This window comes from Antrostomus carolinensis, unplaced genomic scaffold (assembly GCF_000700745.2).
Source record: "Antrostomus carolinensis isolate BGI_N321 unplaced genomic scaffold, ASM70074v2 scaffold3618, whole genome shotgun sequence".
Lineage (NCBI taxonomy): Eukaryota > Metazoa > Chordata > Aves > Caprimulgiformes > Caprimulgidae > Antrostomus > Antrostomus carolinensis.
Window position 1 is genome coordinate 19614 of NW_010332151.1, and position 12811 is coordinate 32424.

The 12811-nt window shown below is 36.0% G+C and overlaps 1 protein-coding gene across 2 annotated transcripts in view; it reads left to right on the forward strand.

Annotated features, from left to right (window-relative positions):
* The first annotated feature begins 235 nt into the window (after nucleotides 1-235).
* Nucleotides 236-12811, forward strand: part of EFR3A (EFR3 homolog A) — a 58981-nt gene continuing 46405 nt past the window's right edge. The window contains exons 1-4 of one of the 2 annotated variants that reach the window (XM_010173380.2): nucleotides 236-326; nucleotides 3002-3078; nucleotides 4905-5032; nucleotides 6744-6894. In XM_010173380.2, the coding sequence (XP_010171682.2) occupies nucleotides 236-326; nucleotides 3002-3078; nucleotides 4905-5032; nucleotides 6744-6894 (447 nt within the window). Of the gene's footprint in view, nucleotides 327-2997; nucleotides 3079-4904; nucleotides 5033-6743; nucleotides 6895-12811 lie in introns of those variants that run through there. The other variant, XM_029086321.1, reaches the window with a different exon arrangement.

Here is a 12811-nt window from a genome sequence, read left to right on the forward strand (position 1 = left end):
ACATTGACGATGTATTTTTTTATTCTTTTCTCTTTTCTTGTGCCTGGCCTTGTTAACAGAATTTGATACTGAAGTTTTTCACGTGTTTGGTGGCTTTATGTAGATGCCACAGAGCTCATCAGATAAGCTTACAGTATTGCAGAGCCCTGGCGTGAAGTAACTGCTTCTGTGCTAGTGTGAGAGAGGAAATTTCTGAAAAAGGAGAGAGTACCCGGGGAGTGAAATCGTATCCAAGATGAGGCAGTATGTTCAAGTTCCAACTGTTGAGCAAGAAAAAACCTATGATTATAATTCTGCTTTTGAACCAAGACCATGTATGTGTTTGGGTAGGTGAAATTACCATTTTCTGATAATGTGGATTGTTTCTTCTTACTGCTATTGTGTAGAATAAATGTGTGTGAAAACAAGTACCCGTACAGTTGGTAAATATGTACAGTTGGTAAATATGTACAGTCCTACCATGTAAAATGCAGATTACAGGATTCCTTTAGCAGAAGAGAACATGCATGTTTAAACTTGGAAAATCCCACTATTGGAGAAGTGAACAATAACTATTTTTTAAACCTTTTTTAAACGTTGACTATCATGTAGCAGCGTGAATGTCTCTCTAGACACTGCTTTAACCTTTATATTTACTTGTATAAAATGACGTAAAGATGTCTTCAAGGGGGAGACCATTAAAATGCAAATTTTACCTGACACGGAAAGGGAATTGTCATAGGATTTTTCATCGAAAAACCTGCATAAAGTGGACCAGGTTCTTTTTATCTGGCTTAGTGACTGCATTCTGTAGACCTTGTGTGAAACAAATCTGTTTATTTGGTTCAACTTCTATCAGGGTTAAAATTGTATCGAAGAAGTAGAGAATCTGTTTTCAATTGTTCAGCTTCTACCCATCTTTTACAGTGTTCATCTTTTTTGATCTATGTAGTGAATATTCCTAGATTTTGTTTTATTTTTTTAAGTTCAATCTATTTTTACTGTATGTTGTTAAGACTTGATTTTTGTGTGGGTTTTTTATATTAATACATTTTTTTAAAACCTATTCCTGTGTTTTTATTAACCTTTCCTGGTTATATCAAAACAGTCAGCAATGATTAATAGTTTTCCCACAAAATCTGTCTCATGACTGATAATTGTTTTACCTTTTTCTTTTGGTTTTCTTTTTTCTGTGTTCTTTGAAGAGCCTGTCACTTTTGTTTTTTTTCTTCTGATATTGGTCTGCTTAAATTTCTCTACTCAGAATATCTTTGGAGGCTGAAAGCTTTGATAGACTAACACTTGCTTTCTGGCACTTGAATGTTCTGTTTAATTTAGGAAGTTGTTTTAATTACATTAACATTCACATTAATTTTAGTTCTGTATTTTGATGATAGAGAATTCTTTGAAAAACTTGGTTTTTGTTTTTCTTTCATGTAAACTATACTATAATTAAATACATAGCAATGTAAAGATACTGCTGGAGATCCAGGGTGGAGAGAAGAGAAAACTTTCAAATTTTATACAATATACTTATTTTAAGCCTTTTTTAATGTCAGAATTCACTGTGTGCCATAAAATTGAAGAGCAGTATTTGAACAATATTGAGTTTCCATTAACTAAAACCATCTGGTAAGGCTGCCAGAATGAGTTGGTACTGTTATCTGATATTTTTTATCCTTCTCAAAGGAATAAGGTTATCCAGGTTTTATGTTAAATTTATGCAATTAACACGGTTCTAAAACACCCCTTGAAGATTTACATTGTAGTTCTTTGCAAGGATTTTCTTCTGCTGTCACATAAAAAAGGAGAAACTAACTCTAAATTGTAGTTCTTTGCCCTCTGTCTTGCGTACACTATTTTACAGTATTTTCTGTTTTTGTTATGTTTTAGATAGCTGTAGCAAAATATTTTACTACAGTTATGTTAAGAATGTTTTGTTATATTTAGTAGTCATCAAACATCCTGTTTGCTCCTCATCAATTTTAGAGGTCCGGAAGGCAGAAAATCAAGTAGGAAGACAAAGTACAGAGAGTGTTGAGGCAGGTGCAGAACTGCATACCTCACTCAAGAAACATTGAAAAATATTAGGTCTTGTTTTGGTGGATTTTGATTCTTACTTGAATTTCCCAATACTGAGTGATCTGCTAGACACTAATGAAGTACGTCTTTCTTATTATGATTTTACTTATCTTTAAAATGTTACACAACATTGCTTGCAGTAGAATATTTTTTTGTACAACTCTCTGAATTATTTCTAGTTTAAGTCAAATAGGGTTTTAACCTCTTTTGATACCTACATTTTCCAGTGGCATATGAAATAGCTTTGATTTTAGCTGCTTCATACCTGCAGCTTTTATGTAAATGTAGATTTGTACATTGGTTAGACCTCTGTGAGTAGGAGATGTCAGCGGGAGTCTTATGAAGAACTTGACAGTAGTAACAAAGCACTACTTCACACAAAAATTATCAATATTCCAGTTATTTATTCCTTGAGTACTTTTTGTTTTCAGTTATGTATTGAAGTCATAAGTCTGTGTTCATCTTACTTGATATATGACTCTGTAACTATTGAACTGAGTTGAAAGACTTCTGAGGAAAACTCAGTGTGTGGTTTTAAAATCATGGATCTGTCTTTGATAATTGTTTTGAAAAGTTGTGTTTTGTAATGGTAATTCAGAATGAAGATAAACAAGAAATTAAATAGCCTTGGTTTTAATACTACTAAATTTTGAAATTTCTTGATTTTTCTGCATGTTTTTGAGTGTGGCTGGATGACAGGTGCATTTCTAGTACCCAAATGCTTGCGTATTTTCTCATGTATTACATGATAATAGTAGTTTTGCTTATTGGACTTCTCGGTTATTTTCAACTACCTTAATTTTGCTTTATTGTTGATAGTAACAAGCAGCTGAATTCACTGTATCTTTTTCTTCCTTACTTGTCAGCTAGTCACTTCAAATGGAAATATTGGAGTGCCTGAAACTTAATTCTGAATTCTGTTGGGTAAATCTCTCTGCAGGAGTGTGCTGTTGCTGTGCTGCTTTGCGACCTCGCTACAAGCGCCTGGTAGATAACATATTTCCTGAAGATCCAAAAGTGAGTGATGACTTTAAAATTTTAAGGGACTGGCATTTGAAAATTTTTGGTTAGTAATTGACACTTTAGCAATCTTTTATTTTTATTTTTTATTTTATATTTTAACATTTTACAGTAAATTCTGCTTTACCTCTTGATAGCTTCAATAGAGTTTAGCAGAATATTTTAGCTGGAAAGGGAAGTCTACAGATTAGATAATCTACTTCCCTTTTCAAAGCAAGGCTGTGTATGTTGAAGAGTGAAATTGGTATTTTTTTTCACAAAACAGAGATTTAATTAAGCAGGATATTGTGCAGCAGAGGTAGCACTTAACTGTGTAACTAGTTAGACCCACAAACACTTGTTTTGTTATGTTTTCAGTTGCGAGCATTTTGGTTTTTTACAAGACTTAATTTTCTAACTCTTGACTGTGTAAGTTTTTTTATAATTCTGGTAGACTGTTGTGGTCCATAGCAGTAGTTTGTGGTTGTTGTTTTTTAATTTCTGCAGTTATTCATATATAGTTTTGTCATTTCACTTAAAGAGCCTTGGAGCTGTATTACAGCCCAGCTCTTACACCCTGCGAAAATAAATAGCTTCGGTGTTACCATTTAGTAATGCCTGTATCTATACAGAATCACATGCTGGCTCAGACTAATCGAGAGCTTATTTTGTTGCTGCTGTATTTTTTTAAATGCATTACCAGATTTTGTTATCTTTTATTTTAGTAGAAGTAAGTAGAACAGTCAGCATTTGTATAATGTCTGGCATATATCTGATAAAGTATGTGGGCTTTTCTTTAAAATATGTTGTTCCTGAGTGCTAGTTACTGTGTAAATGTGTGCTACTGGCTTCAAAGAAAATGTTCTCTGTGTATATGGTATGTTGAAAGCATGAAACAATATGGTTTTATAAATGTATTTGTTTTAATCTACTTGTTTGATACAGGTGTAGAAATACTTGGAATTGCTACAGCTGTACTCTTAGAGCTTTAATTCCACTCAGTAGCTCTGAGATGGCACTCCTTAGTCTCTGCTTTTGTTAACATTCATTGGCTCAGTCCAGGACACAAGCCAGTCCAGGATGTTTTACTGAGTTACAGGCCTTTTCTATAATATGAGAAGACTTACTTGATAAAATGCCTTAATTAATAATGAGTGTGTTAAAAGCTTCAAAGGAATTTATTTGAAAAAGGTAATGTCTTTGTGAACTTCGGGGTGGGGGGGAAGAAGACAAAAAGCTTTATTGTTCTTACCTGATAGTTATAATTATAACCTCACCTGAGGAGATGGGTATTGCAGTTCACATTGAAACTAATATGTTAATCTTTGATCTTGTTATAAAAATTAACCTTCAGGCACTATGTATGTCAACCTTGTCCAAGGTGTGACACTGAAGAAATAAAATATTTAAACTACAATCTTGTTTATATATAGCACCAAAATTACTTTTTGGGGTGGAATGGGGAAGAAAAAAATTACATTGTACCAATGGGGAAAAAGCATGTCTTAGAACTGATGACATATCTCACTAAATACCTTCTTTACCTTCTTTTGGAATACCTACTTCCCCACTCCCCCAGCCTAAAAAAAAAAAAAAGATGGGGGAAGATAGTTGCTTAACTTCTTTTAAAAATATTTTAATTATTTTTTATGTTGCTGATTTTTGCAACTAGGCTATTGACAATTTTGCTCAGAAGTTTTAGTTTGGTTTGTTTTTTTCCGTGGCTTATTCCCATCTGTATGACTCAGATCTCTAAACGTTGAGCAGAAAAAAGGAAAAAACACTTCAAAAGCTTTATACTTTCTGTGAACTTTTTATTTGATATTTTGTATGTGTGTTTTTAGGATGGTCTTGTTAAAGCTGATATGGAGAAGCTGACTTTCTATGCGGTTTCTGCACCTGAAAAGCTGGATCGAATTGGTGCTTACCTAGCAGAGAGACTGAGCAGAGACGTTGTCAGACATCGCTATGGGTAAGGAAATAAGTTACAGCATTAAAAATAGATGCTAACGGGTAGCTGCATTTCATCATATTTGTTCTGATCACATTTAAGAGGTAAGGTAGACCCAGTCCCTTTGTAGTGAGTTAACTCTGGCTGGCTGCCAGATGCCCACTCACCTGCTTCCTCACTCCCCCTCCTTGGCAGGACAGGAAGAGAGAATAAGATGAAAAAGCTCCTGGGTTGAGATAAGAGCAGGGAGATCACTCACCAGTTATCATCATGGGCAAAGCAGACTCGACTTGGGGAACATTAATTTAATTTATTGCCATTTAATAGCAGAGTTGGACAGTAGAAAATAAAAATAAAGCTAAAACCACCTTTCTTCCATCCCTGCTTCTTAGTCTCAGTTTCACTGCTGAATCCTCTATCACCTCCTCCCTCCTGAGCAGCACAGGGGGATGGGGAATGGGAGTTCTACTCATTTCATAACACTTTATCTCTGTCCCTCCTTCCTCCTCACATTCTAACTCTGCTCCAGCACGGGGTCCCTCCCACAGAATAGTGGCTTTCACAAACTTCTCCAACATGGGTCCTTCTTATAGGTTGCAGCTCTTCAAGAACTGCTCCAGGGTGGGTCCTTTCCATGGGGTATAGTCCTTTAGGAATGAACAGCTCCAGCATGAATCCTCCATGGGCCACAGCTCCTGCCAGAAGACTTGCTTCAGCATGGGCTCCTCTCCATGGGGCTGCAGCTTCTGCTAGGAGCCTGCTCTAGTGTGGCCTTTTCATGAGCTGCAGCTTTGTTCAGGTCATATCCAACTGCTGTAGCGTGAAGTTCTCCACAGGCTTCAGTGTGGCTATCACAGAGGTGCTACCAGTGTTGCTGATGGGCTCGGCTTTGGCCAGTCATGGGTCCATATTGGAGCTGGCTGGAAGTGGCTCTGTCTGACATGGGGGCAGCTCCTGGTGTCTTTTCACAGAAGCCACCCCTGCAGCCCACCTGCTACCAAGACCTTGCCATGTAAACCCCATACACACTTGAATGTCATTCAGGGTATTGGGAAGTGAGGATATCTTTCTTTTCAGCCCTTTTGTCTAAATTGTATTTAAATGTCAACTTTAAAATGCTGTCATAGTCTTAAGTCCTATTTGAGCTAGAAATTTGCAAGAATGTAGAGTAAAAAGTGGGAGAAGATTTTAAAGGATGTGGAAATGGACTAAGAAAATCCTGAATCTAGGAAGTGGCAAAATCCATCATAGTCCATTGTTATTGTCCTTCATGATGTCAAAAGCTATGTTTGTAACATTATAGAATGGATTAATGGCCATTCTTTAGAGCAATTAATTTTGTTCCCTGCTTTTCTTTGCTATTTTTAGTTTACTTAGCATGTTATCTGACTGTGCAGGAGCATGAATAAGTTGTTGGCTTTCCATGCTGAGATTTGGATAGACAGAGTAGCTGTGTAGACTAGAAAGCTTTGATTTATAGCTGGAAATAATATGTACTAGAAAAGAAAATTGAACTATATTTACTCTGTTACAAGTATTTTGACATCTCTTCTAAAAATACTCTCTTCTCCTCCCCATGTTCCCCCCCCCCAAAAAAAAAAAAGAAAAAAAAAAGATTAATATAGGAAATACCAATAACTATTTTTTTTGTATTAATAAGTACCTAAATAGAATTAATGGTATTAATGACAAATGTAAAACATGTTTATGTGAGTCTCTCATTAATTTTCAGGTATGTTTTAATTGCCATGGAGGCACTGGACCAACTTCTGATGGCTTGCCATTCTCAAAGCATAAAACCATTTGTGGAAAGCTTCCTTCATATGGTGGCCAAGCTTCTGGAATCAGGTGAACCAAAGCTGCAAGTTCTTGGAACTAATTCTGTGAGTAATCTCAGATACTAAGTCAAATCAGAATAAATCTTTGCTTATTTGCTACAGGAAAGTAGTTTCAGAAGTCATAAAGTATCTGCCAGTTAACATGAGTTGAGATCTGTATGTGGCAGTGTACCATTTGGGCCTAAACACAGAGCAGATACCAACTGGAGGCAGAAAACCTGTTTCCTTTCAGTCTCTAAAATGATTTCGATGGCTGGGCTTATCCCCCGCAGAAATAGCTGTTTCTTCTGGAAGGAACAGGAAAGCTGTTCTGTGAATTCATATTTTGAATCTTTAGAGAGACCTCCTGAAGCCATTCTGTAGGTAAGACTGTTTTCTTGCTCTCCAGCAATGAGAGTGATGGTGTGAGAACGAGGAAATACCATCCTTCTCCACAGCATGGACACTACACAGAAACATTCCTATTAGCTGAAAAGTGGCCAGGAGGCAAATGCTTTCAGTATTGCAACCTCACCATCTTATTAACCTAAATATTTCAGGATTCAGATCCAGGCTTGAAGGGCATAACTAAAAGTGTCAAAATGAAGATTTGGAGATCTGTTTTTCCAAATAGAGTGATGGATGCAATCAGTGTTATCGTTCTGTCATGCTTTCCTTCCAGCCATTGTATTTCCAACTGGTACGATAGGAATCTCATAAATTCTGGGATTGTGATGTGGACTGTTTTCACTTAGAGTGATTACTTTCACATGAGTAATTTTCTTGTACATTGCCACTGTTAGCAGTGTAGGTGTTCTTTCTGGATTCTGTAAAACTGTTGGTCTTTCCTCTGGGCGTGATTCCCAGTTGATGGAATTAAATGGAGTTACGGTTTGGAGATGCAGGAGGGTGTAGTGCAGTGATGCTACTCTCAGATAGAATTTCTTATTACAGTAGAACACAGAGTTCTTGCTCTGACATAGGGGAGTGTCCCCTTGTGCCCTAAATTAACGAGACAGCTTTACTGAGGGTAATGAGATAAGTTTATTTATTTGTTTATTTATTTATTTTAATAGCTTTTAGCCAGACTACCCTGCTTCTTTTGATTTGTTTGTATAATAATGCCTGGGCAAAACCTCTTAGCGAAATAGCTTTAGAACTTATTTCCTAGGCTGACAAATAGCAAGATGTACATCACTTTCCAGTTGTTAAAAACCCTTGGTGGCAAACAGTTACTGCCGGTTTCCCCTTTGATGTATGACACACATCACTTCCAAACAAATGTTATTGAACGGAACTCCACCTTGCAGTAATCTGATATCCCTGTCAGTTCCTACTGAAGTCTTTTATGAGCAAAGCAGATTAATGGACTTCCTAAATTAGGAGATAATTTGTGTTTGTCTGTTGTAAAACTCGATAACCAAAAATAATTACGTTTTCCTAAATAAGATGTCAAATTCTGTGAGAGAGTGAATTTATATGGCTCCTCGGCAGTATTCCGAAGGCTCATTTTACCCTAATAATGGTAATTTCCCTAGGTGCCTTTTATGGTGAATGGAGAGAAAAGCTAGAGTCTTCTTGTGTTGATTCAAGAGGAGCAAAGTCACTGACAGTTTGTCTCTTGCCAAGCACACTGGCCTACTGTGTTCTTAAATAAATTTGTCAGACATGGAGAAAGTTTATCATCACATTTAGCCCTTTTTTGTTTTTCCTCTCTTCCTGAAGGAAATAAACAAACAAACAAACCCCAAAAAGAGTAGAGATGGTGGAGTGACTGAGTAATGTTTCATTTAGTTATTCTGATATACCACTTTGGAGTGGAAACTGGTATTGTCTGGGAGAGAAGAATAAATTGTATATGAAGTAAATGTCTTTGAATTGGTGAAAAGTCAGACAAGCTTTGGAAAATTTTCCGTAATATTTTTTAGGCTAAACTTAATTTCAGGCCAGTGCAAATTTATAGTCTGCTTACACTTAAAAAGATACGGAGAATGATTGTGGCTTGATTATTTTCCATCCCAAAGCTGTCTTTCAAAGCTTCACTGGGATAAAAAGACAGTGATGTTGTTCAAGTAAAACTGAACTGTCTTACTTGAGTTGTAGATTTTTTTCTCAGCCGCACAAACAGATTTTGCTTCAGCTGTAGGGACTCTTGTGATTGCTCAGAAGTCTGAGTTTCAAATGAAACAAATCTGTGTACTGAGTGATTCTGAGTAGTTTAAAGCCTTGGAAAGATCTGGGAAGCTCTCACTGTCTTCCAAGGTTTTTTTCCTGACTTCCAAATATCTGGTTTTGGATGCAGATGACTTCTTATATGTTGCATTTGTAAATTATGTTATCTTATTTCCTACAGCAGCAATGGGTTTTTTTTTTAAATAACATAAATGTAAATCTACTTATACAGGCAGATACTTGAAAATGTCTTTTTCTATCATGGAAGATATTTTTATTAACCATGTGCTAGGATAGCATATGCTTGTGACAGAGCTGAAAAAATATAGTGGGGAAAAAGTGAGATTTCTTTGGCTTAAGTACTGCAGAATCTGAAGGCTGATTTCAATAAGCTTTTACTTAGAAAAATGGTAATACTAAATTTCTCTCTCCAAGCATTTTGCAGAATTTCAGTAGCTGAAGATCATGTAAAATTTCTCTGTCTCTCATGTACAAATGAATAAATCTATTGCTTAGATCCATAGTGGTTATGTTACTAAGATAGAATGAATTAATTATGCTTGTTCTTCCTGTCTAGGGGTGAACAGCTTTACAATCTTTGAACTTGTGGTAAAAATTTTTTGGGACAAGACATTATTTTTTAAATAGTTTTAATTTTCTGTCAATGTATTTAGAGAGGATCCAGCAAACTTCTTTAGTGAGCAGCTAGTCAAAAACAACCGTGTGTGTAATATAGTAAAACTTTCCTCTGAAACCGTGTTGACAAAACATTTTAAGCTATTTTGGAATGTTAACAGGGTGAATTCTTCTTTCTGTTTTGATAGTAAAACATTGTTTTTTCATCTGAAAAACAGCAGATATATGCAGAACCCAGTATTACCACATTTTAAATTATTTACTACCAATGTTTTCTTTAGTTGATAGGGCGCTTCATTTTAGAAGGGCATTTTTTTCTTAGGAGCAGTGTAAGAATGGTACCATCAGTGACAGGGCTTCCTGTGCATGAGAAAGTGTCTGCTGTTGCAAGTTGTCATCATTTGTTTTTTAAAAGAAGATGAGCAGTATCCCAAGTGGAAAAATAACTGGTCAGTGCCTGATATAACAACAAGATTTTTATATTTGTTAGTGTTGGCTTATAAATTAGTTGCTTTTGGCAGAATTGAAGTGCACGTGTATGTAAAAATAGTATAAAAAGTCAAGAGTGTGAAATTAAAAGAAGGTCAGGATTAATATTCCCAGTAGAGTACTTGTTTGTTTGTCTTGCTTGTCTGCAGCATGCTAATCTGGAAGTAGGTGATGGAACTCGTCTTTATTACAAGATTCTTCTTTCATTCCATGTACCAATATAGAATTATTGCTAGTAGTGATTTAATGCACAAAGGAGTATTTCATCTGTAGGATCTGTCTTTTTTTTTTTTTTTTAATAAGAGTTAAATGTACAATGAGGCAGAATTACACAAAGCACTCTTTCTCTTATAGGTTAGTAAATTCTTTTCTAAATTCTATATCTACATCTACTAGAACTTGAGTGATGCTGGAAAAGTTGCTTTGGGCAGTCCTTCTAGGTTACTCACAGTTAAGTATTGCTTCCCTCACCTCTTACTCGTGCTCTCTGGTCTTGCAGTTTCATAACCACACTAAAGTATCCCTGTAAGCCACCGTTCCATTATGGACTTTGTTACACAACTGCACATGTGGAATTCGGGATAAATTTTCATCCAAGTGGCATGAAGTAAAATGAAATGTGAAGCTATCCATCCCATTTCAATGAAAGTCAAAATGAGAAGTGTCAGATTACCTTAACTATTAATGACTAAACTAAATTACTCATTTCACACAGAATCACACAGAATTGTAGTGATTGGAAGAGACCTTTAAGATCATTAAGTCCAACCATAAACCCAGCACTGCCAATTCCACCTCTAAACCATGTCCCTAGCCACCTTGTCTACCCATCTTTTAAATACCACCAGGGAAGGTGACTCCACCACCTCCCTGGGCAGCCAGTTCCAGTGACAACCCTTTTGGTGAAGAGGTTTTTCCTGATAGCCGATCTAAACCTCCCCTGGCACAACTTGAGGCCATTTCCTCTCGTTCTATCACTTGTTACCTGGGAGAAGAGACTGACATCCACCTCTCTACACCCTCCTTTCAGGTAGTTGTAGAGACCAATAAGGTCTCCTTTCAGCCTCCTCTTCTCCAGACTAAACAATCCCAGTTCCCTCTGGGAACTGTTATCTTGTTATCATTTATTTATTTATTTATTATTATCTTGTTATCATTTATTGTGATTTTTTTAGTACTGTGTTTGTGAAGTTAATGCATGAATCCAGTGTTTGAAACTTTGCTATTTAGAAAAGTTGAAGTGTTTGTCCTTTTTGCATTTGTTTGGTGAAGTGCATACGTACCCTCACTCACTTCTCATTAGCGCTGTACTGTGTAGTTTGAGTCTAATGTTTATAGGATATCATCTCTTCTAAGCAATAGTTTCCTAATAATGAAATACGGTAGCTTTGTCTATAAAAGATGGTAACTATTGGCATGAGCTCTCCTTCCCCCCATCTGAAACACGGAAAAATTGCCGGCTGTACAAGACAGACTGTGGAGCTCAAATATAAAAAAAATACATATATATGTATCCCTGTCAAAACCGTAGGCTGGATCTGAGCAGTACTTTAAATAACATAACTCAGACTTAAATACGATGTGTGCTGATTGTCTGTTCTTGAATTGCTGCAAAAACCTGACCTTTAAAGGTATCCGGAGTGCATTAAAAGTTACGATTTTTTCTCCTACTGTACTGCGTAAATATATATAAGAATTTATGTCCTTAGGAATCTGAGCTGAGAACTTGCATGATTTACTTACAGTGCTTGCACAGTCTCTCTCTCTATCTGGTAATATGATCCAACTTTCTTGATTCAGTCTGAAACAAACATCTTCTGAATAGATATGTTCCTTCTTTATTTTTTTATTAGATTTATATGTTTTTATAATGATTGAATTTTACTGATTCCAAAATTAATGGCAATAAGGTATTACCCATGTCAGTTTCTTTTTGTACTTTCTGTATTGTACAAATATAGAAGATGCTTGTACTGGTAAAACTTCCCCAAGTGATCAGTGGGTGATTGCAAGCATTTACTGTAACTGAATGACATGTTTACATCTATAAAAGCTTTGTAAGTATATCCCAGGCAAGTGCTTGGACTTTTGTCCTTTTTTAGGTTGAATAATTTTTATATTTGAAGTATGCTCGGAAGTATCTTAGGTGCTTGGAAGTAAAATATTTTTTATTTAACAACAATAACAGCTTAAAACCTGTTAAGCTCCACTGCTAAGCAAGGAGCAAATATAGACTAATGTGTACCGTAAAAACTTAAAATGTCTATAGTGAAATGGAATTATATAATTACTGAATAACAGTGCAACTCAAACCAGTGTTATCACACTTAGCTCTGTTGTGGCCTAAATGTTCAGTCATCTGAATGCAAATCCTGGAATATACTTCAGAAACACTTTGTGTTCAGTGGGTGAAATTGTTTTGTTATACACATGAGGAAATAAAAAGATTTTTCCCTTTCTGGACATGTTACTGTCCATGCCATTTTGAGAGGTATAACTCCTGGGTACTTGCTTCCCTTCTGCAAAGCTACATCATGATGTAAGAGAAATGTCCAGAGCGAGAGAGCAAGCCCCTGATACTTTCTTGGCCTAAATTTGTCACTTATTCTTACAGAGGAATTTCTTGGTACAATAAATCTTTCTAGCAAAACAGTTATTAGAGTTATAGTAAGTTGAAGATCCTATC